This window comes from Nothoprocta perdicaria, unplaced genomic scaffold, assembly GCF_003342845.1.
Source record: "Nothoprocta perdicaria isolate Ctin4 unplaced genomic scaffold, notPer1 scaffold_96, whole genome shotgun sequence".
In the NCBI taxonomy this organism is placed as follows: domain Eukaryota; kingdom Metazoa; phylum Chordata; class Aves; order Tinamiformes; family Tinamidae; genus Nothoprocta; species Nothoprocta perdicaria.
In genome coordinates, this window is record NW_020456265.1 from 347,977 (window position 1) to 372,758 (window position 24,782).

General features: G+C 41.0%; 1 protein-coding gene across 2 annotated transcripts; it reads left to right on the plus strand.

The window, feature by feature from the left end:
* Positions 1-6: 6 nt before the first annotated feature.
* Positions 7-24,782, plus strand: MORC3 (MORC family CW-type zinc finger 3). 2 transcript variants are annotated; one of them, XM_026053010.1, is made up of 18 exons: positions 7-69; positions 4,452-4,524; positions 7,073-7,205; positions 8,294-8,508; positions 8,773-8,920; positions 10,710-10,857; positions 11,912-12,043; positions 12,284-12,403; positions 12,786-12,883; positions 14,848-14,952; positions 15,064-15,186; positions 15,308-15,382; positions 16,309-16,351; positions 17,708-17,889; positions 18,447-19,293; positions 19,705-19,868; positions 22,542-22,704; positions 22,961-24,782. In XM_026053010.1, the coding sequence occupies exons 1-17, from the start codon at positions 31-33 to the stop codon at positions 22,693-22,695; spliced, it is 2,799 nt and encodes a 932-aa protein (XP_025908795.1). In that variant the 5' UTR covers positions 7-30; the 3' UTR covers positions 22,696-22,704; positions 22,961-24,782. The 2 variants fall into 2 exon arrangements, with proteins under 2 accessions (XP_025908795.1, XP_025908794.1); XM_026053009.1 differs by lacking the exon at positions 22,961-24,782 and having other exon boundaries at positions 22,542-22,930.

The window sequence follows — 24,782 nt, forward strand, 5'->3', positions numbered from 1 at the left end:
CCCGCCCCGGCGCTCGCTGCGGCACAAAAGATGGCGGCGAAAACCCAGGGCGGCATCCGGCTGAGCGCGGTGAGCGGCGGCGGCGCCTCCTCCCGCCGCGGCGGCGGACCGGGGCCGGGAGCCGGGCCCGGGGGCGAGAACGGGAGCTGTGTGGGAGCGGCGCGCGCTGCGAGCCCCCCGCCCGCCGCGGCCTGTGCCCGGGGCGGCCCTGGCGGCGCTTGCGGGGCTTGCCGGTGCTGGGGGGAGCGGCGGGCGGAGCGGGGGCCCCTGGAGCCCGCGGCCCTGCGTGCCCGGGCGGCAGCCGCAGCCCGACCGCCTTTCGCTTTCGGTACGCGCCGGCTCCATGCCCGGTGGGCCCGGCGAGCAGCGGGGTGGGCGCGGGGCCCTCCGTGAGCCGCGGGCCCGGTGCCGCTGAACCCGCCGTGTTTATTGAGCCTAGGCTGGGTTTAAAGGTCCCTCTCGCCCTCGCCGCACACGCCTCTAAGCGACACGTATAGCTCGAAGCAGCCTCGGCGACACGTATAGCTCGAAGCAGCCTGGCGCCGAAGCCTGCCGTTTATTGTGAAGCTTGGGATGGGGGAAAGATCCCATGGCAGCTGGGAGCTTTCCCGGGCGTTGGAGTGGAAGGTGTGTGTGCTGGGGAGCGATGAGAGCTGCCCCGCTTGCCCCCGCGCAGGCTGCGGCGCCGCGGGCTTCGCCCCTGAGCGTCCTGCCCCGCGGAGCACAAGCCGTGTCTTTGCCCTGTGGTCCTCGGGTGCCTTAGCGCCACGCTTTCTCTGAGACTRTGTATTGGGAGAAGTGGTTAAAACTGATCTCTGGTGGAGAGCTCTTTGGCAAGCTGACTTCCTGCAGGTGGGAAAGCTAAACTGAAATAGGTGCCGCTGGTAACTTTGTGAATTATTTTTTAGGATACAAGTTTTTGGTTTGTTTTGTCRTAATTGAAAAATGTCTGTTTGCAATCAAAGCTGTTGCTTGTTTTGTGTTTTTTTTCAATAAAGGAATGAAGCAGCTGATGGAGTCTTCCAACAGATCATGTTCCATAGTGCTCTAGACTCTGCTTTCCAGGGCAAACACTCATGGCCCTTGTCTTTTCTGTCAGCTGCTGTTCTCTGGAAATACATTCCCTTTCACCAAACTATTTCCATTAGACTTAGAAGGATATATGAACAGCACAGGTACTTTGAGCAGGCCTGATAGCTAATTCCCACCCTTAACATTTGTTTGCTTCTGTTGCTTGAGTAGATTTTTTTGCTCAGGTGCATGAGACAGATCGTAGAACTTAGGCTTGTTAAAAGTAAGATTAAAAAAAAGTATTTTTARTTTGGATCGTCTCCCTGATGTGGTTCCTTACGCAGTTGCCTAACAGTGTTAGCGTGACTGGGAAGGAGACTGGAGAGGAGGCAAGAGGAGCACGTCAAGAACCGAGCRGCCAGATGGGATCGTCGCCGCGGGAGCTGGCACCGCCGCTGCCACGGAAATGAATCCTGGCCAGACTGTGGCCTGGGAACAGAAAGGGTGGAAGGACGAGGGCTGTGGCAGGGCTTGGAGCAGAAGGAAGGCGGAAAAACAGGCGACTGGAGGAGAGTGSCTGAGGGATCTTCCTGCAATAAGACACAGGCTGCTTTATTTTTAAATAACTGGTGGTTACAGGTGTAGAAGATGTTTCTGTTAGTGTTGCTGCATCTTGTAATACAAGCTATAGAAGTAGTTTGAAGGAAAGGGGAGGTTAGTTGTACTCTCAAAAGGGGTTTTGCTGGGCTTGGTCTTTAGAGGGAAAAATGAAGCTGCTAACCCAAACCTWCCTGCTGATAAAATACCCAAGGCCCAGTGAGCAAAGCACCTAGATTTGAATTGTCTTGGCTGCAGTCAGGCTAGCCCCCTAAAAAGGGGTCGTTCASCCTGTTTTAAACCCTCTCTTAACCTTAGCCATTCTGTTCTCCTGTCAGTCACAGACGGTGCCATTYGTGAGCTGGCTAAAGCTTGTTGGGGACAGCAGTGGCCTCAGGCATTCGCGGGGACAACAAGTGGGTGTGCTCCGAGGCAGACTAGGAAGTCGCCCTTCGCTGCTTTTCAGTCCTCCTTGGGTGCTCTTTTGYGTCTTTGTTTCACTGCCTTTATGCTAGGGAATGGTGCTGGTGCCGTGAGGAAGACTTTTGTGTGGATTATTAGCCTTTTGCTGAGAGAGATATTGGAGCCTCAAACCAGTTTCTTGCAATCCCCCTGTTCCAGTAGATAAGTTCTGGTTTCCTGTGACTGTTCCTGTGTTTGGGCAGCCCTGTGCAACACCTTTCAGCCCTTTCAAAACCTTATCATTTGAAACATGGATGCAGAAAGATGAACCTGATTCCCATGTTTGTTTATGGAAGAGGTTCTAGGTGATGTTCCTGCCAAAGTTAGTCAGTAGCCTGTAGCAATGAGAGGAGGGATGGAGAAACATTGGGTTATGCGTGAAACCCTCTGCTTGCTGTGCACATATGCACTTGGCTTCCCTGGAAAAAGAACATTTATCCAGGATTCTTTTTTATTTTCCTYAGTTTTGGAAATGGGGATTTTTGCTTCACCGATCGTTCGGTCAGGGAAGGTTCACAGCTTTATGTGCCTTTCCAAACTACCGTCCAGGACTCTTTTCTAAATGCATATGGCTAAAGTTGTGGTGCTGGTAGTGAGGCCAGAGTGCCCAGTCTGTCTCTTGTGCACGGGAAGCCTTTCCCCAGCTAGCAGCAGAGACCTGTTTTAGCAGTGGGTTGAGCAGGTGTTGAACGTCTGTCAGTATTTCCTTTTTTCTTAGGTACTATATTAAGTGCTATGTTATATATTRTACTATATCAAATAAGAATTTTGGATGGAGGGGAAAAAAAAAATCACATTTATTTTCTTGCAAACGTGGTCATCAGGCTTAGAAAGAAAAGAGCAAATACTGCAAGCAGTGTGAAGGGTTAAAGAGGAAGAAATGCTCCAGTACAGGCAGGATCTTGAGACTGCTGAGCTGCTGTGTGGTGGGGGAAGAAAACGAAACTTCCCCTTACCCGTGTGCCACCGACTGGGGCGGGGTGGTTTCCAGTAACTGGCCGGGYATCCTTTTCTTTCTGGATTCTGCATTGTTTGTAAATAACTGCTATGAATGTGGAGCAAACATTGTGACTTGGGCAGATTCAGTTTAGCAGATTTTGTGAAACTGCAGTTCTTAAAACCGGGTAGCAATGAAGAACATAGTGTATAGTCAGACTTGTTCTGTGAATTAATATAGGGATTAAGTTGCAACCTGAGCTTGTACCTTGTGGTCTGATGACCTTAGAATGAGGATGCATTTTCTGAACAACTTGCACTGACCTAAACTAGGGTTGCTTCTGCCTTACTCTCACTGTGATCCCTTGCCCACTGCACTTGATTTGCTTGTAATGTTATTTCTTTTCTCTGATAAGTGAATTTGGAGACGTGGAGTGATTCCTTATTTCTGTTTAGATGTGACTACGACAGCAATTGTCAGTATTGTTCTGTGAAGTTTGGCTGTGTGTGCGAGTAGGTGTTTTCTGGTTTTATGTATAATATTATGCATTATATTATGTTTTCTAGTAAAACTGCGCTGTACRTGAATTATTTCCAACATTGCCATGTATTCACGTGTATCGATCTCTATGCCATCAACGTAACTGTGCTGGCAAGATTTAATTAAATATGCAGTACGTTTGTATTGAAAGCCCTATAAAAGTATAGTTATAGATACACTTAGGGTAATGCACATATCTATATCAGTTTCAGCATGCTTTTGTCACTGGCATCTGTAAGATGTGTCCCATAAATAGGTATTTTATTTTGCGTGTTGTCGTCTCATCCTAGTAGTAGCTGCGTTCCTCTAGTTACACGTGATCAGRCTCATACTAATGATTTGCCAAAGGCACAAGCCACTAGTTGAGAGAATCTGACAGGTGCCAATAATGGCTGATTTTTGATCGATATGGACAGAAAGAACCAGGCCTGTAGCCTGGAAGTCACTGAGTATATTGGGTGCCCTCCACTTTTTCTGAGTCAGTCTCATACTCATAGCTTGAGATGTATGTTTTTAACACCTGAGAGCTTGTGTTTTCGCTGCTAGGTTTTTAACTGTGACTGTGATATCTTCCTGTGACCTCTAGCATCAGTATGTGACAATAGCTCCTTTTATTTCTGTAATGATAAAGAAGCATCTGGGTGGATATGACTGCATAGCCCATGTTTGAAACAGTGATACTAGAGACTTGAGTTCTTTATCGCTCTGTACTTTGAAACATCTATAGTAATTTTCCTTTTAAAAGTTATCAGTGTGCTGGAACCTAACAGTGTATTTAATTACAGCTTTTTGATGACTTYGTATAAAGTAACTTAATAGAATGTTACTTTGTTTAAGGAGCTGTTTCTGGCTTTGGGTTGGTTGAAGACCACAAACTAATGTTGTTGTTTCTCTTTTATTTCAGCTTTGTCCAAAGTTCTTGCACACCAACTCCACCAGTCACACCTGGCCTTTCAGTGCAGTGGCAGAACTCATAGGTATGTGGATCGGTAGTTTGCTTGAGTACTTGATGGTAATATTACTTTTTTGTGTGTGTTTTAATAATGCCTTTTTTTTTTGGCTAAGGGAAGGAGTTGATCCTGTTGCTGCTACTCAATTTCTTACTCTTTTTGGTTTTGGTTTTGTTTTAAGTCTTTCAGTCAGAATAAAGTCAACATATTGACTTCATTCTTTAACAGCATTTAATTCCTGATATCTGTTGTAGGAGGCTTTCCAGGATTTAGTGGTTTGTTTTGGTTGAGTTCAATAAGAATTGCTAAATCCAGTGAACTGTAGGACCAAGTGAATTCCTCCTCTCCTAGCCCTCCAGATGGAAGCCTCCTGCCTTTTGCTTTTCCCAAGTCCAGCCAGCATTTAAGTCCAAGTGCAAATTCCAAGGATCTGCGAGCACTTCTACAAATAATGCAGACCCAGCTGACCACGAACATAGTCTGGAAGAGGGTAACTTTGCAAGCACTTGGATAAAGACAAGCAGCTGTCAGCACGTGAGCAGCCCGGGAGAGCTGACGCTGTTCTTGCTTGCTGGCCCATGGGGGTGCAGGCTCGCTGGCGCGGCACGCACGTGCCCTCACGTACGCGGCTTGTCGCCTTGGGTGTTCTGCCAAGGCTTGGATTCCTGCAGTACCTGCGTCCAGACCACTGTGGGTGTGGCTTTTGTTTTGCTTTTGTTTTGATCCGTGTGTGGCCCAGACCTTGGATCGTTCTGTTCTGGCTTCCTCTTTTCAGAGTTGGCTTTCTCTGTCTGAGCAAACCGATGCAGATACGCGTTCGGAGTAGAGACTTTGCTCTCAGAATTGCAGGTCTGTAAAAAGGTGCAAARATGCAGCAGTCAGGCACAGGACCCAACTATGCAAACATAGTGATGAAGATGCAGCCAGCCTGCACACTGCCAACCCATGCTATTCCCCCTTCCCTTGTCCCGTGCCTTTCCTCTCCCACCCACCTTCACCTCTCCCTTTTCCTCGCCTTGATATTTCCTTGAAACATCCCACAGTAAGTTTTGGACACTGTCACAACATCCTCATTTGCTCTTTCTCTGATAACTTCTATTAAATCTTATTTTGTTCTTGCGTGTTACTAAGTTTGTGATTGAACATCTTCAAGGTTACGCTTGAGTCTCTTCTCTTAGTGGTCTCTTAATGGCCTTCAGTGCCTGAATAGCACCGGTCTTTATCATCTCTGTCATCTGTTTGTCTGGCTTTTTCTTACAGTTTATTTATTGTCTTACTGCTTCTATTGAATGGTTGTTAACTGGCTATCTTCAGAGATGTTTGATTTCTGACTTACAGAATATGTTACTGTGCTGTCTATAGCTGATTCCGCAAACTAAAAATAATGGTTTAAAAAAATAATAAAGAAAACCTTTGTTAATACAGAAATGAAGTGGTAGTAGAGCAGCAGTATTTTTTTCCCCCTCTAAACTTCCTGGCTCCATGGAATCAAAATTTCAGGTTTTGCAAAACTGACTGGGATGAACATGTGTGCTGTGGGTGTGAGAGAGAGATTTTGTTTGTCTGTTTGCCTGAGTTTCTTTGGTTTTTTGGCCTCTCAGGGTTGATTACCCGAAGTGGCTCAGCATTCCCCAGTTGAGAAGGCTCCTAGCAGGCAGGATATTTTTGCAGCTGGATGTATCTGTGATTTGCTGTGATCTGTGCTGTCGCCAGCTGACGGCAGTCAGAAGAGATGTTTGGGTGCCTGTGAGAAAGGGAGCAGTGCAGCGGTCTCGGGGGAGTAAGGAATTGAAAGCAGAAACTCCTGTAGGTTTTGTTTCCTGCTTTCATTTTTGAAGCAGTCATCATAACATCAGCTTTCGCTAGTAGATGACTATAATCCCTGATCTGAAGAAATTTTGTGGTTTTAGGTGAGGTTTGCCAGCTTATGAGTCAACTATTTCATCCTACTGCTTTACTTCAGGACTGTCAATTATAAAAAGGATAGGATTTGAGGAGACTTAAAGTTTCTACTACATTTATTAAAATCTGTGGGTTTTTTTGTTCGTTTCTGTGCCAAACTGACTAATATTCTATGACAATCAGACAAAATTTTTCTCTCACAGCACAGATTTTCTCCTGTTAAGTTGTGTAGCTGATTGAGAAGCAGAAAAATGACTGCAGGTTTTGGGCTTGATCACCCTGTAACTGGTTACCCTAACTAGTAACTGGTTTTTTTTTTGTGCAAATGCGAAACTGAGAGCTCATGATTAGAGAACTAGTTAAGCTGCYGTGTGCATCAAGGAAACATATTGGGCAAGCATAGCATCATAACAGAGGTGGGAACAGCTATTCCATATAGCTGCATGGTAGCGTTGCAAGACCAAAAGTGAGTAGATTAATTATCTGTGTGTTCCTGAGTTCCTGTGCTCCTGCATATGGATCGAAATAACTTCGTAAAATTTCCTSTGTGGTAGCTTCACTAGAATTAAGCATTTTAAAGTACGTTCACATTTAATTGCCRAATTTGAGGAGTTTAGTATCCCACTCTTGATTATTTCCTTTTATTTTTGTTTTTATTTATTTTTTTTTTTAGATAATGCTTATGATCCTGATGTGAGCGCTAAACAGATATGGATAGACAAAACGGTGATAAATGACAATATATGCCTGACGTTCACCGATAACGGAAATGGTATGAACTCAGAGAAGCTGCACAAAATGCTAAGGTGGATAACTTTTTATTTTTCATATTATAAAGCTTCCAGCTTTAAGTTGTGTGTGTTACTGCTCAGCTTATTCCTTTTCCTCTTATATAATCTAAGYTTATAAACTCGCTTTAGCACTTTCAAATGCAGATAATCACCCCAAACTGTAACAGGCGGGTGTTAGCACACCTAGCAACTTTGTTACAGCTTTGTCAGTGTATTTTTTTTTCCCCTGATTTCACTTTATCCTATTAGCATTCCCATTTAGTTTTCTGTGCAGTGGTTGTGCTGTGTAAACTTTATGCAGTGCCCTKTAGAGGAACTAAGAAGAGTTAATTTTTTATGTTTGTTTGTTTATTTTTGTTTATCAGCAGAGGTGAAGGGATACTGGGTACAAACCATTCTGAGTACTGAAAATAGAATTAAAAAAAAAAAGTTCATGGACTGGTAATTTTGTCTTTATGCTTTGAATAGTCTAAAGGGTTTGAATTGATGTATGTGCAGCTTCTGTTTCCTTGGTTAGCTAAGAAGTTGCTGTTGAATTGTTCTTCTAGTACTAGATGGATTCCTTAACCTCCAGGTAAGCAGTAGGTCTAAACCTGAGCAAGTTTGAATTGAATCKTGTTATCTTTTCCTGTAAGATGTAATTAATAGCTTGCATGCTAAATTCCGCTTTGTTACCTGGTTTAATTTGAGTGTAATGTCTAGTTGTTAGTGGCAAATGTGTAGATCATGCATTTTCTAGYAAAAAAAAAGACATAAAAAAGAAAATTTTCTGTCGAGCCCCTTCTGAGTATTTATTATGAAGCCCAAGAATAAATATTATAATCCTTTAAAAATGCTTATTGCATAATTTTATCAGGTGATATTTCTAATCCATACTTAAGTGATATTTACTTTTAATTTTTAATTGTCGTGATGTAGTTTTAGCAATATTACAGTTGTAATTCTCGGGATCTGCCTAATTGTACGTTGTTTAATTGTACATTAGCCACCAATTTCTCTAAGACATTAGTCTGTTTTGATATCAGTCTTGCATGTGCCTTCCCCCCTCCCCCCTATATTTTATGGGACGTTTTACCCTCTTCCAATATTTTCTTAYGTTTCAGCTTTGGCTTCAGTGAGAAATCGGTAATGAATGGCCGTGTTCCCGTGGGGCTGTACGGAAACGGGTTTAAATCGGGGTCCATGCGCCTTGGGAAGGACGCCATAGTCTTCACCAAGAATGGAGAAACGATGAACGTGGGCCTCTTGTCCCAGACCTTCCTCGAAGCCACAAAGGCAGAACACGTCATGGTTCCCATAGTGACATTCAACAACCAACATATCCTTTTGGATCCTTTTGGCTGTGTTAAATGTYTATGTGCAAAGCTTGGGTATTTAGATCCTTGAAGGAAATCTCCTTGTCTAGTCTTACAGATGCTCTAGTTATATTGTAAGATGAGGAGAAGGCTAAAGTTGGTTAAAACTCCTCAGTGTGCAGGAGCTGGGAGAGCCCGTAAGGAGTGCGGGGGTCCTGTTGTGGCAGTTTATCTGTCCCCTGACGGCTTACTTCCCTAGCAGTTATCCTCTTTAACACGATGCTTACGACAGATAAGTGACCTGGTGGAAGCCAAGAACAACCTGAAGGCCATCTTAACACATTCTCTGTTCTCTACTGAAGAGAAGTTGCTGGCAGAGCTGGATGCTATCATGGGGAAAAGGGGAACAAGAATTATCATCTGGAATCTTCGAAGGTAAGCGGAGGCGCAGCCTCTCGTCTCTCATTTGTCTTGTGTCACCTGTTCTGCTATGCAAGTTAGCAAGGTTTTGGTAGAATAATTCTACCAACTGCAGGCAGCAAGCTCACGTGTTGGTAGTACTATAGTATGGCTTGAAGGGTTGCTAACCTCTCGGGTAAAGCAGTCCAAAAGCAGCAGGAAGGAGAATGTAAGAGTCTTTGCTTTGATAAGATACTAAGATATTGCCACTTTACCAAAAGGAAAATCAAAAYAGATGAACTGAAAATAATGAAATCAGTTACCTGGGGCCTGTGTGGAAATTGAGGACAAAATTCAAACAAAAATGTATGTATGTACAACCAAGTGTGACTGACTTTAACTCTTAAGTCAGCTCTATCCCCTTGAGACACCTGGTCCTTTCTAAGTTAGCATTTAACTTCTTRACTGGTTGCCATAAAACAAATTTAACTACATATATATGTTTACYTGGATTTTTTAGCAGCAGTTGCTGCAACAGTGGTGACTGTGGGTCCTCATCCATCCTTCTATTCCACCTTCCCTTCCCTCTCCTGCTTGGGCGGCTTGCGGGACCTACCCTTAGGAGGGAGTGGGAGCCCTGCCCTGTCCTTGATGGTGATGGAGCTGGCTGCTCGGGAACGGGGTGTCTCGTGGCGCTCTTCAGGACTTGGCTTACTCCAGTTTAACAGTTSTGAGATTAAAAACCTTCCCGTGAACACCTTGTTAAACCCTTTCAGGGCCCAGTGGGTTTGCTAGGAAGATAACTTCTAATCTGCACTCATCCCAGGCTGATGGTTCTTTCACTCCCTTCTTTGCAGTATCAAAGGGTCCGAATCAAACAGTTTTACCTTAGTGGATTTAAACACAAGATAGCAAAGTGTAATCAACACTCGGGTATCGCTGATTCTGATTGACCTCTTCCTACCTACTCCAGAAGGAGAACTGTATCTTTTATACTTCAAAAGCTAATTCATATGTTTTAGATACCTTTTTATATATCAGTGAATGAATATGTAGTAATATGTGTCTCTGTATTGCAAAAGAAAAATGCGTGAAATTATTGGACTGGGCAGGATAACTGAGGTTCTGATGTGTTCATAGAAAGCTATGGGAGATGGCTGTGGGTTTTTTTTTTTTTTTTTTTTTTTTGAATTGTTTCTAATACATTGCAATTGAATCTGCTTTTGAAAACCCAACAGAACTATTTAAATCTTTAGTAACTGTTTCTGGAATATTTGTGCCAAATGTTATATACCTGAATATGGTGCGAAGTCGTCGCTGGTGTACTGCAAAGTGTGTGCCAGGCGGAGGGGCTGCAGCTGACTTTTTAAAATAAAATACATGTATCTCCAGTGAGCAGTGCAGTCAGARTTTGTGACATATTGCTCGGTTATAAAATTGTCATCTGCATGACTTTTGCAGCAGTAAGAATCTTAAAATAATAATTTGCCATGTTAAGGACCATTGCCCGCAGAAGGAGYGTGTTCACCTTAGGCCATCGAGCCTTTAAAGATGATACTGACCCCTTTTATTAAGGAGCTGTGACCTATTTAGAATTCAGATAGAATTTATGAATGTCTTATCTGCTGTCACTTCTCCTGTATTTCTGGGATATCCAAAAGAATCTGATGAACAGGTTGATCTGAATTTTAGAATATCTGTGAGGAAAAACAGTGTGTAAATCAAAGGAATTTCCTTTCTCCAGTATCTTTGATGTCCTTTGGGCTCCTCAAATCTTTCTAGAGTTAGTTTTATAACTGACTTCTAAAAAAACTTTACTTCTTAGAGATAAAAATGAAAAAACGGAGTTTGATTTTGACAAAGATAAATACGACATCAGAATTCCAGAAGACTTGGATGAAACGGGAAAAAGAGGCTATAAAAAACAAGAGAGAATGGACCAGGTTGTTCCAGAAAGCGACTATTCATTACGAGTACGTATACCTTTTTCTTCTTTTTTTCTTTTTTTAATGAAGCTGGAGTGTATTTGGTTTTGTTTTTTAGTATAATATATTATATGACAGAAATATGGTTAAAGACAGGAAACTGGAGGGTAGARTTTTCATGTCAGGGAAATATGTCAACATTTAATGAAAACTGGGAGTAGACTATGTTTGTAAACTCGCATAAACTTTTCATGTTCCTCCAGGAGAAAATTAGTACATGTATGTGGACTTTCTTTTTTCTTAATAAGGTCTTGCAAATAACTTTTGCTGTTAAATGTAGACATTGCTATCCTCTATGGAGCAAGATGGAAATGCAGTGGTTAACTTCAAAAATTAACAGGTGTGTGCACAGTGGTAAAGCAAAGTGGACACTCCATTGTAGTACAGGCATAAATGCACATAGTACTGGTGTTATCTTCACCTGGTTCTTTACCCGCCAAAAAGCAGTCTGTTTTAAAATGTTCTTTCTAGATTTTAGAAAGAGGGCAAGGAATTGGAGGCAGTTACTTTGAATATCTGCACAGAGAAAAGTCTTGGACGTGTCTGTCAGCCACTTTTTAAGATGACTGTGCTCACTGAGGGCTTCCTTTATAAGCATGAGCCCTCATGATCACTGAGGGCTTCCTTTGTAAGCAGCCTCCTCTGAACGACTAGGTGTCGTGAACTCTTTCTGGATGATACTGAAAGTAGTGCTCTAGCTGAGCTAAAACTGGCAGTTATCCTAAGATTCATCGGAGCCATAAATATATTTCAGATATCAGCAGCTATAAATATGATGATAAATGAAATACAAGCTAAAATTTATAGAATATTTGCCACGATCATAAGAAGATTGCATAGGTTGACAGTGCAGCCAAAAAAGCTAAYGCTTTTGCTTTTGTTTCTTGTTTCAAGGTGTGTCTTGGAATTTTTAAGCCCTCAATAGGGAAAGGCTTTACAAAATTTTAATCAGAACTTGAGCTTGTCTTGCTTATACATCTGTGTTGTAAACTATTCATACCTTATTTGTTTGAATAATAGAATTTTCTGTGTATTTTTGTAGGCTTACTGCAGTATTTTGTATTTGAAGCCAAGAATGCAGATTATTCTTCGAGGACAAAAAGTGAGAACACAGCTGGTTTCCAAAAGCCTYGCCTTCATTGAGCGCGATATATATAGACCAAAATTTCTGAATGTATCCTTTTTGATACGTGCATTAGTTTTCTCTAAATGGAGTGACGGGTCTTTGTATGTAAGCTGTCTGGATTTTACTGGTATGTTGCAGTTATTCTGTTTTATTTCTCTTTATTTATTGGCCTTTAATGAGGAAAGGAATCATCTCAGTATAAAAACTGTTCTAAGACCCAGGTCATAGTAAATAATTCTTTTGTATTGCCTATGATTAATCAGTTTTTTCCTTAACGTCTAAAAACAGGCTAAAACAGTAAGAATTACTTTTGGATTTAACTGCAAAAACAAAGACCACTATGGAATAATGATGTACCATAAAAACAGACTCATCAAAGCTTATGAAAGAGTTGGCTGTCAGTTAAAGGTAGGAATTTAAAGCTGCAAAAAATGCTTGTATATGTAAAAAATTTTCATTCACATGATAATTTTAAGAAAAAATTTAGGGTGCTTTCATAAAACTTTCATCTAGTTTGTGTGACAACTGAAAGTTGTTAAATTGTATAGAGTTGCTTACTTTTTGATACCAAGTTGAATGCATAAAATACAGGCACAAGTGTATCTTTTAGAGCAAAAATAAGACTCTTTGCTTCATTTGCTTGTTTTAATTTTGGAGGATTTCCTTGTGAGTCTCCTTGGASATAAATCATAGTCCAGTTTTCCTTCTACTTAGTATATATAGTTTATAATYGCTTCTGACAAACTCTTACAGTTAAAAAAAAATTCTCTACTAATACATTTTCTTACAGGCAAACAACATGGGCGTTGGTGTAGTCGGGATTATCGAATGCAACTTCCTGAAGCCAACTCATAACAAACAAGATTTTGATTACACAAATGAGTACAGGTGAATGTGTATTTTATGTAGAATTTGCATTGAATRATGTTTTTCACTGTGAAACCCTGACTGTAAAGATTTTTAGTTTTCTTGGGTTTTTCTTTGTTTTGTAAGTAGTAGTYGCTGATGCTTAACGTTCTGTCATTCATCTGCACGCCCCACACCCCGCATCCAYATCTGGGGTGGGATGTTTGTGCCTGCACTCGTTTCGTTGTGCAGTCAGAGAAGTCCAGGGGATAACGTGTCCCTCTAAAGCAGGTGCCTTAAAAACAGCCAGCTTCTTTCTGCCCYTCCCCAGCTGCAGAATGAACGTGTGATAACTTGATGAGATGTGGACTTATGTTATGGACTTATGTGGCAGATGTTTACAATTTGTAGAGATGAATCCCACCTTTTTTTCATATTTTTTTTTGTTAATCTGAGCTCTTATAATGGGTACTTTGGAAGCCTTTTTTCAGTGTCTCCACTAACACTAACTGAGCTTGACTGTCCTGAAGTCGTCTGTTACCTGATCCAGCATTTAAAATATTAGACAAGCTCAGAGCAGCTGGGATTTGGGGCAGAGCTTGCTTTCAGTCACGATCTCTAACTTGGAGTTGCCACTCTCTCGCATATTTGCAACATTCCTAAAATTAGTATCTAGGATTTTGTGTAGTTACAGTGGACAAGACGGAAGATTTAACCTGACTTGAAAAATAATCAGGGAAAATTATTTTCAACCCTGGTGAATCTCAGTCTGGTAGCTTGTTCTTGCTCCCCTGCTGCAAGAGGGGTTGTGCTGGTATTAAGGAGAGATTTTTAGGGGAATGAAAGGCTAGAGTGAGCGAGTTACCTGAGCGATTCAAATGGAGATGTAAGACCTGCTTAGAGAGAATCTGGGTGCAGACTGTGCGAGTAGTTCCTCGCTGTGTTACGTGTCCCTTGCCTCATGACAACAAGGAGGCTATTCTCTGTTTTCCCTGCGCTTTATTTTCAGTGTGCACRTGTAAATGTTGGGTATGGAATTGCAGACACAGGTAGGGTAAACTTTGGCAGGAGAACTCTCTGCTTCTCCAGACTGTATGTTCTGCCCTGCAGCTGGTGGCCCTTTTTTGGCAGGCGTAGCTGCTGTCGTAGTGCCAGGCTTAAGTAGCACGGATGTTTCTGCCTCCATGCTGCTGTCTGAGCTGTGATTCAGAAAGCAGCAAAGCAGATCAGGGAGTCAGTTTAACTAGAAAATAATTCTTGTTGTGTTATTTATGTATTTATTTTAATTAAAGTGTTCCCTAAGSTGTTTTCTACATGGCTGCATAAGGATTCCCCTGGCAAAAGGGAGGAATGAGGAATGCTGCAGAGTCCGGAGAGACTCTGTAGAGATTTGTGTTATCCAGCCTTGGTGTGGGGTTCCCACAGGCTGGCACAGTGAGCACTGAATGCTTTATTTGTTTCTTTCTAAAAACACTTGCAATGTGGGCGCAGAAATACTATACTTGAAAGATCTTTTCCTTCAAAGGTCTTTGTAGAACGAACATTGCAGGATTTCAAAAAAGATATCTTCCCAGCCCAATACAGAAACATGAAACTTCAACAGTAGTTTCATGATTAGTTTAAGCTAACCTGCCCCTTTCCTCTCTCCAGAAGAGAAATGCTGCAGTCCTTGCTTTGCTCTTTGTTTTTGTCCTTGTTTCACTTTCTTGTTCTGGCACCAGAATTCATGGCCTGGGCTGGGAGGAGATCTAGGTTAAGGCTTTATAGGCCAGGCTGCCTGTTCACTGCACAAACACTAGCTGGAGCGGCAAGGTGGGTGCAGATGAACCTGCAGAAACAGGTTCTGGTTACACAGCCASTTCGCTGCGGTGATGGGTCCTGTTCTAGTATCTGTTTGAAAAAAATGTGGCTTCCAACAATGTCGGCCTTTTAGGGTTTTTTTTAAAGCAAAAAGCATGCTATTGTGCAAGTGTATATGTATATATACTTTTTTTTCACTTTTCTAGACTTACAATAGCAGCACTAGGAGAAAAACTTAATGATTACTGGAACGAAATGAAAACAAAGAAAAATGAAGAATATCCCTTAGCATTGCCTGTAGAGGAGATACAGTAAGTATCACTTTTAATGGAGGAACCTTATATAGTTACTGCTCTTCTACACCAGATCATGAGAATAAGCTTTTCAAGTCAAAGTTATGGTATTTTTTTTTTTTATTACAGAAAGCAGCCTGACCAGACCTGGGTGCAGTGTGATGGATGTCTGAAATGGCGGAAGCTCCCGGATGGAATAGAGCATTTGCCAGATAAGTGGTACTGCTCTCTGAATCCCGACCCACAATTCCGGTAAAATTAAATTTGGATAAATATATAAATCTTGATTATTATTTTTTTTTTTAAAATTTGTAATCACTTGAAGCAAACACATCTGTTGTGCTCTTCTCTTGTTATTTTTTCTTCAAATCAGGAATTGTAATGTGCCAGAAGAACCTGAAGATGATGACGTAATACATCCTACGTATGAAAAAACTTACAAAAAGAAGTAAGTACTTGAGTGTTGTGTGTCTRTGCTGGAAAGTGAACCTGAAAATTAACCACCCTTTCCTTTCAAAAGGGTTGCAATCATTCTGGGAATATCTAGTCCCAAAATAATGTCCTAAAATCCTAATCTGATCATAGCAGGGAGCAGATGAATAGGATTTTTTTTTTTCCTGTTATTAGTGTGTTGACATTCCAGAGATTTTTCAAGTTTATCTCTAACTCATTATTTTGCTTTTCTAAATCAGTATTGGAAGAGTCATACCTAAAAAGAACTCTCTCATTTAGTAGCTAGTAAGTAGATGTTCGGGTGCAGTTCTGAGACAGGTAGTATTACAGACCTGTAAGGGATATGAGRATGGTTTTGGATGCTACAGAGAAGCAAGTTACCAGAGCTGTTTGGAGCCCTTGCCTAGGAAATGTGAATTTTCAAGGTCAACGTGGAAAACGCTGAATATCTTCAGGCGTTTGTATGAGTAAGATGATCCTTAACTAACGTAACTAGAACTAATTTGGACACTTAGACCTAAATATTGGTTCACTTATTAGTACATTTTTATTACATTTTTTTAAATGAATCTAAGTCTGTTTCTGTAGTTAAGCTGACCTTAAGCTATACCTTCTTATGTGTGGAAATTTTCAGTAAGGAATCTGTCCTATTAGAGTTACAGAGCACTGGAACAGGTTGCCCAGAGGCTACAGAGTCTCCTTGTCTGTAGGACTCAAATCCTGCCTGGGTGTGATTCTTTGCCATGTGCAGCAAATGACTCTGCTTGTGCAGAGGRMTTGAACTAGAAGAGCTCCAAAGGTTCCTTCTAACCTCAGTTATTCTGTAATTTTTGTATGTCTAGGCAAGTTGAAGGGTTGGTTAGATTTTTGTGAGTACTTTGTATTTTGAATTTAACTTTTCTTTTTCTTGCTACTGTGCAGAGACAGGGAAAAACTGAAGAGACGACTGGAGTACAGCCACCAGGTAACTCTCATGAATGTGACTAGGCAGTTTATTCAAGCAGCCCAGACTGAGGTACAGTTTTCTTCAGCTCACGGTCAAGTGACTTGATCCACAGACTGTTTTGACAGCTAGTCATGTGGTCATGCTCACTGCTAGTGAACCAAAGACCACATATCTTTGCTGCCTGATGGTGACAGATGCCTCCTGCAGGGAAAAAATGTAAAGGACAAAAGCTCTCATAGGAGTCAAAATAGTACTAGAAAAAGTGTCTGTCACTGTGGTTTGTTTTTTGTTGTTTTTTTTTGTTTGTTTGTTTTTACATGACGCTTTCTTTTTTTCTTGTTACATGACACACTGTTTATTTTTTTTCTTGTTACATCACATCTAATTACTAAAGGTGAAATTCTTGTAGAGAAAGATATAAAATTAGCCTTAAATAGAAAGAAAAATGGCTAAGAAGTTTGTAGTAGCTGTACTTTGAGAGCTTGTTTTACAAGGAGGCCCACAGATTCTCCTGAAATACAGATGCAAGTCAGAGTGGTTTAGTTCAGAGGATATGTTGACTCTAATTTGGAATCAAATTTCCTAAGTGTAATATAGCTTAAGCTGCTTTCAAAGTCAATTGTTCACATCAGATTACAAGGTTTCTGGAAAAAAAGTTTGGCACATGATGTTTTAATCTATTTACTTCATTTGCATTTATTTCTCTGCCGTTGATTTTATAGATAAGTAGAAAGGTCATCTCTAAAAGTAAGAAGTGGTCATTTTGGACAAGCATTTAGGTCTGAGCAGCTGTGACAGAAATGGGTTATTCCTTATTTTGGACAGACATAGAGATACAGAACAGCTCAAGGAAAGCTCCTCCCCAGGTTCTATGTGGTATCTAGTTCTGGAGAAAGGCTTGTAAAATTAAAGAGCTGCTTTCCCATAACAGTGACACTGTATGTGGTGTGGGGAGGTGTGTGCTGCTGGGGTGCAGTGCTCTGAGTCTCTGAGAAACTTGCCAGAAGTCAGTAATCATGGTACAAAAGTTGTYGTCATCCGTTAACTTGTATGAAGTTTTGGCCTGTGTCAAAGTCATTGTGGAAAGGATGTATCAGAGAAAACACTGACACACATTAGTAGTCCTCTTAGTGACAAGCTACTAAGACTGGGATTTGCAACAAGTCCTTTTTTATTTGGGTGGAAAAATAAAGTTGAGCTGGAAGTTCAAGAATGAGATTGTAAGGACTCTCCAAAAAACAATATACAGCTGAAAAGTCTCTGTGTGTGTTTATATATATATATATTTTTCAGATAGTTGGCAGAGCTATTTAAATTTGTTCTGAACTGTTTCCTATTATCTCTCTTTTTTCCATTTCCCATTTTGTCTTACAGCTCTGTAATGAAATGTTTTTAAAAACTCCTGTTTCTTCAAGTAAAGACTTTAAAACGTTCTCAGCTGTGAGTGGAAAGGAAGCTGTTCCAAGATCAGTTTTGCCAGAAACATCAAATGCTTCTATCAAAAGACCTCTGTTTATTTCAAATAGATCAGTATCGTCAACAGAGTCTGATAGCAGGTTAGTAAACTTACAGAAACTAGACTCCTGTTTATCTCTAGAATTAATAATTTACTAATGAAAAGTACCTTGTTAACTGTAGGCCTATCTTTAGGCTGTAGCTGCAATAATAGAAATGTCATTTTTGATAGTGTAGGAGCACAGCAACTAATGGTTTCTAAAAAACCTTGTGAAATGCTGAAGTGAATGTAGCAAGAATACTGTGTACTGCCAAGAGAATCTAATGGGTTTGTCCAAGTTTAGGAGGAGGCTGTTACCTTCACTCTGTACCTTGTTTTCCTTGACCTCTATTACAGGTAAACTTAGCACATGTTACTTAGCACATTATTTTGAAAGAGACTCAGTGTCTGTGTTGAGGAAAAAAATCTACTGTGTGGATGTCAGCCACTGTTTTTRCAGGACAGGTATTTATTCTGACAACCAATCTTAAGATATTACGCGAGAGGCATCCCTTTCTAGTTGCTCAGTAATGATGACAGAAGCAAATAAACATAGTTTAAAGTAAATGAGTTGTACTTGAACGAGAACAATAATCAGTTTAATATTTTTCTCCTCAGTCTTAAGCGAAGGTCACAGGATTGTTCGGCATCTGTGACTTCAAAGACACCTCGGTTAACTGACAAAACATTCAACAGCCACACTGATGATGATGACGATGATGAAGATGTCATCATTTTAGAGGAGAGTAGTACTCCAAAGCCTTCAGCAGATTCTGATGTTCCCGTCATAAAAACGGAATGTATTAATTTGGATCGGGAAGGGAAGCAGGAAGAGGAGAGCAGCGGTGGAGAACCTTGTAGTGCAACCACTTCAGAGTCGAAGAGTGAACAGTCAACTTCAGCGACACAGACTGAGCTCCCCAAAGTAGTCGTTAAAAAGGAAGAGGCTGAAGACGATGTGGCTATTCCAGTGCCCAGGTCAGAAATGGAGACAAAACTGCAGAAYGTGCAAGATGCTGCTGAGGCACCTGCAGATGTCGAAAATGCCCTGAGTGAACTGAAAAATCAACTGAACTTAGTAAAAGAGGAAAAAGAAACATACCAAAACAAGTGCGAAGTGTTAACCAGTCGAGTGGAGTCCCTGGAACAGACGATATTAGAAATGAATAATAAGTATGTGAAAAAAGAAATGTGCCATCAGTCAACTGAGACGATCTCTCCATTCGTAGAAGAGAACGTTCATGAGAGAAGTCTGGGTGACGTGACCGTTCTCTATGAACAGGCCTTAGAAGAAATAGCAAAACTAAAGGAGCAATGCAGTACTCTGCAGACCCTGAAAACTGAGTGCACCAACTGTGCTGAAGGTGAAAATAAGAATGAGGTAGATGAAATTGCTGTGCAGCTGGATGATGTTTTCAGGCAACTGGACAAATGCAGCATTGAGAGAGACAGATATAAAAGTGAGGTATGTTTCTCTTTTTATATGAATGTTATATGGCAGTCCTAATAATACGTGATGCATCACATGATAAAACTTGGTCTATTACCTAATCCCTGCACCTAAAAGGGAGAGGGATTATTGAATTCACCTAGGAACTTTTGTTTTGCTTCCRTAGATAGAAATTAGGCGCCCTGAGGCAGATTGAACTGATTCAGGATGAGGGTGAGCACATATGGTGGTCCAGCTGACAACTAGTTATTTTAAAGCAGTTTGACTGTGTTGCCATGTCTTAAATAAAATAGTATGTCAAACTTGTTCATTTTGTTAATTTAAATGCTTTAAATTCTTGTTGCAGTTATTTTAATTACTATGTAATTAATAAAAATTAATTAAAATTAATAAGCATAAAACTARTTATTTTGATTTGCTTTCTAGGTTGAACTACTTGAAGTGGAAAAAAATCAACTTGCCTGTCAGTGTGAAGAGCTCAAAGCAGAAGTCGCTCAGTTAAAAGCTTCAATTCCCCAAGCGGTTGCACATGCAAATGATTCTACAACCAGTAATGTAGAAGACTCAGTAAATTTTTCTGATGGAGAAAGGTATCCCTTTTGTTCTTTCTAGACTATTTCAAGCAAGATTRTGGCTGGCTGATTGTATCTGAAAAACCTTGACAAAGGTCATGTGTGATTACAAAATAAAATGTGGTGCTTGGAATTATTTTCTATTGCCTTTTATGACCCCGCAACTCAAAATCAATCATTTCATCTTTTTATAAATTGACTTAAAATCCATCTGTGCAATCTGGATTGGCCGTTACATAATCGAATACCACAGTGGCATTTTTTAGAATATCAGAAATGTTATCTGATGATTTTTGGATGTGACCTGCAGAACAGGGAGAGAGGAAAGAAGAAGAGAGGGTGATCATYAGCTTATTCTGTGTAGATGAACTTYGCTTTTGCATTCTACTCTTCTTGCTTGACAACTAGTCCTCTGCTGAAAAACTTTTGCTTTTTATAACTGATACAACCTTTACTCTAAGCACTTCTGATTGCTGAGCAATCCTTTTGAAAGAAGGGTTGTGTTCAGAGTAAATTTTAGAAGAAATGTTTAAACTTACACACTGGGAGCTTGTTGCTCCTGGTGAATAGAAGTACCAAACCCACGGAAGTTCACGTGTGAGATGGAAGCAGCGTGAACAGCTCGGGCAAAATATCAAGACGCTGCCTAGGTATGTAGGATGGAGATGAAAGCCAGAGGTCAGCTGGAGTTAAAACTGGCACAGCAGAAGCAAAAGAGAAAGTAAGAAAAATGTGGCCYTGCTGTTTATTGGGCAGGAGGCATAAAGACAAAAGACACAGAAATGACTTGAGTACTCTATTTTTTACTGGTAGTAKTTGCCCTCTGGTCTCACAGGTCTAGTAGTACCTGAGGGACTGAAGTATTACCTGTAGGAAGACTGAGTTTAGGGAGCATTTAAACACACTGAAACATGCCCAAGTCCTTGGGACCAGATGAGATGCGTGAGAGGCTGCTGGCCAAGTTAGTATCAAAATTGGCTGTGCAATGACACATTAAAGGTCGTGGTAAACAATTCAGATCCTAGTGCCTAGGAAAAGGCAACATGTTCAAGAAGAGCAGAATGGAAGATCTTAGAAGGTGCTCAGTGTAACCTCAGGCCCTGGGAAGACCAYGGAGCAAATGCCCTTGAAGGATCCAGCCACATGATGGATGGCACAGTGCCTAGGAACAACCTGCATGGATTCACTAAGGACAAATTGTGTCTCTGCAGCCTGTCTGCCTTCTGCACGAGATGACAGACCTTGTGGATGAGGAGACACCTTCACTTTTAACAAAGCCTTCAGCATGGTCCACCATAGTGGATCCCTATAGCCAAGTATATGAGTTAGGGTTTCAATAGGTGGGCTGGAAAACTGGCTGAACTTCAGAGCAGAAGTGGCTCTGATGAGTAACAAAGTCCAGCTGGCAGCCAGGTATTAGTGACATCTGTCAGGGCCAGTATTGGAGCCAGTGCTGGCTAATACCTCTATTGATCTAGATGATGGGGTAAGGGGAGCTCAGCAACTTCATGATGGCACCAGATTGGAAGGAGCTCTTGGTGYGCTGGAGGGAAGAGCGGCTGTTGAGGCAAGCTGCAGAACTGAGCTGACAGAAAACTCACGGAAACTAAAGGAAATGCAAAGTTCTGTGCCGTGGTTGGAAGTGCCCCTAGCACCTGTGCAGGCTGGAGGCTGCCCGGGGAGAGCAGCTCTGCAGAAGAGGGCTTGTGCTTTGGGAGTTCAATGTGAGTCCGTAGCGCCCGCTGCGGGGCCAGGGCTCGCTGCGTGCTGCGCTGTCTCGGCACGTTTTAAGGAAGTGACTCTTCCCCTCTGCTAGGCCCGCGTGAGACCAAATATGGGGCAGTGTGCCCCGTTTGGGGCTTCCTGATACGAGGAAGACGTTGGCCTATGGCAGCAAGCGTAGAGGATGGAGCACCAAGGGGGAGARGGGCTGGTTCACACAGTGTAAAACGGGAAGCTGTGGGAAATAGCCCTAAGAAGCCRAGGCTGAAGAAGCTGCTTCAGCTGCCTAGCGGGCTGGGAGAGATGGAGCCTGACTCATGAGCACAGCAGAGACTCTGCTTAAATGTGATGGGGGAAAAAAGTGTTCACAAGGAGGGTAGTCAGTCCCAGGAAGAGGACAGAGCAGAGGAACCAGAGAAGAAAGCAAAAAAAAAAAGAGAGAAATAGTAATTTCCCTAAACTGTAACTCCTACCTCACTTGCTCTTTTGGAGCTTTTTGGACAGACTCTCCTGCRTTTTTGCTGGTTCTTTTTTCTCTTCTTTTGTTCCCCACAGGTGGTGTGAGTTGTGCTTCTAAAYGTATAAAAGCACCAGTGTTTAATGTTGTTAATATTAAACAAACAAAAAAAGTGGTGAAGGATAAAGGCCAATGCTTCTCTACTAACTTAATTAGAAGGCTTAAAAAAATATTTATAATTTCTGTTGAGGAAAGGAGAATTCAGTTTAGCTCAGTATTTGTTTGAAATTAGGGATTTATAAACATTCAGAATTAAAACCTGAGAGGCTCAGCTGTGAAAAAAATGGTGGCTCTTGAAATTAACTCACAGTAGCTGCATCACTCTTGTTAACTTGTTAACTTATGTAAGCTTTTCCAGTTTGGAAGATAAATCTAACTTTGCAAATAGCTTTAAATTATTCTGTATTTGAACATTATCTATTATCTAAACATACCTAATGATTTCTTTGCAGCCTGAAACTCCGTTCCCTTCGAGTGAATGTTGGACAACTTTTGACTACAATCATGCCTGATCTAGACTTGCAGCAAGTAAATTATGATATTGATGTAGTAGATGAAATTTTAGGACAAGTTGTGGAACAAATGCATGAAATCAGCAGTACTTAATACTTTAAGGTATTAGCAGACTTCCATTATAACCTTAGTGTAGGTTCCAAATTGTAAATACTGCCTCTTTGCTTTATACATTTGACATCACCCTATCAATAACTGTATATACTCTGTATGTTTAGATGTTCCCACAGATGCAGTGGGTTCTCTTAACTTCCTCTTAAAGGAATAATGTCGATACTGACTAACCCAGTGTACTTAATTAAGGATTTTGCTTTTAAAATGTATTTGTAATTAAATTTGCAAATATTTTTATTATTAGGGATCTTAATACTTTTCTACAGAAGCTTTCGATTGACTTTGGATCTTAAATAAGCATTAATACTTGCCATCATTTCCTCCTCCAAAATCTGAAGCAGTGGAATATGTTTGAAGAAAGAAAAATACCTTCCTTGATTTCCTTCTCAGAACAAACCTCAATAGTGTTATTGTAAACTACAGTATTGTTTCCTTGCTATTAACAATGTTGTATGTTGCATTAATGAGACAGAAGAATAACTAGTAGATGAAAATTTTGTCCATATTTGTAATGTTGTGTTGTACTACCAAAAAAGGAAAGACCTTTAAGGGCTTTATCGTGAGAATTCATGAGCTCCAGCTTCCTTTGAAGTTTCTGGAAGTTGCAGGCAGTTGTTCTCATTCAAGAACATTATCCATACATAGTCTTGCAGCATAAACAAATTCATGGAATGTGCCAAGGATATTTCAGCCTCTTCMGTGTTGGGAACCCCATGCTTGTTTGTATTCTGCCCCTGCTGCTGGTTGTTGTTGTTTCCTACGCCTAAGTATCTGCTTTTATATAAAGCAGGATGTCCAGTTGTACCCCTGTATTTCCCATTAAACACAGCAATGCTTTTTCAACAGTGCAAATGCAAACCTGTACGTGGGCTCAACATAGTCTGTTTCCACATGCTACCTATGGGCTGTTCCCAACTTTCTTCTGAGGCAGTAGCAGCTGGTGGAATGGGAAGTCATCCTGGTGGCCCATTGGAGAGAGCACATTGGGACAACATATACCAAACTAGGCAGTATTTCTAAGCACCTCTGCTTTGCCTCGAAATACCACTTTCCAACACCTAAAGTCATTTTTCCAAGAAAGCCCAGTGTTGAGCAGAAGTTCTGCCACGCTTAGAAATGCCCAGGAAGGATTTGCTACATGTTTTCCAAACAGAAATTTTTGCRGTGTTAAACATAATCTGGAGACTTTCAGGGTTGGCTGGGATGGTGGTGAGATTGGTCTCAGAAATTAACCTTCCCATCAGAGCGCACCATGCTGCATAGGAATGCCCGAGCTTCCCAAATTCTGAATTACTTGAGACAGAAGTAGGAGGAGACATGTTTTCTYATCTATGGTTTAAGTGACTTTGGAGTGAGCTAAAGCTGAAAATGTTCAAATGCAACTTGTTTGTCTTAAAGCTTAGACATCTTTTATTAAAGACAAAATAGGAGAGTTCTCTTTTTAAATCGGTTTTACTGTGATTCTTACGCCACTTGTATGCTCTAATACTCATGCAAAAACTTCTGGAAGAAATGGTCATGAGAGAAAATGTTGAAGTGGTGACAGTATCTCCTCAGCCAATTGCATGGGTTTTTTTTTTTTTTTTTCTCTGAAGCCAGCAGGAATGAGAAGAGAACTGGCAAAGGCAGAATACCCCCCTTTCATCTGTGATGGTATTCATGAGCAGTAACACATATAAACAGTAATCAAGAAACATGAAAAAGGTTTTTGTTTCTTGGGTTTTTTTAAATCATGAAACAACCTTCATGTTTATTCCTGGGAAGCATTTATGGTTTTGTTGTTATTGTTTTTGTTTTAGTATATATCTATATCTATCTATATATATAAAAATTATAAAGGCTCTTGCACTGTTACTGCCCTTATTGAATAGGACTGTGTTCCTTTCAGTTGCTTTCAATGGAGGCTAAGACTATTTCAATTTTAAGATTCTGTCTATTCTCTTACTATGTCAATAAGGATAACACAATACTGTTGTACTTTATAATGGCTAAATTGAATGTTTGATTTTGAAGAGGTGGCTGTAATATAACTGTTTGTATGACTTTTAAAAAGTTTATATTTTCCA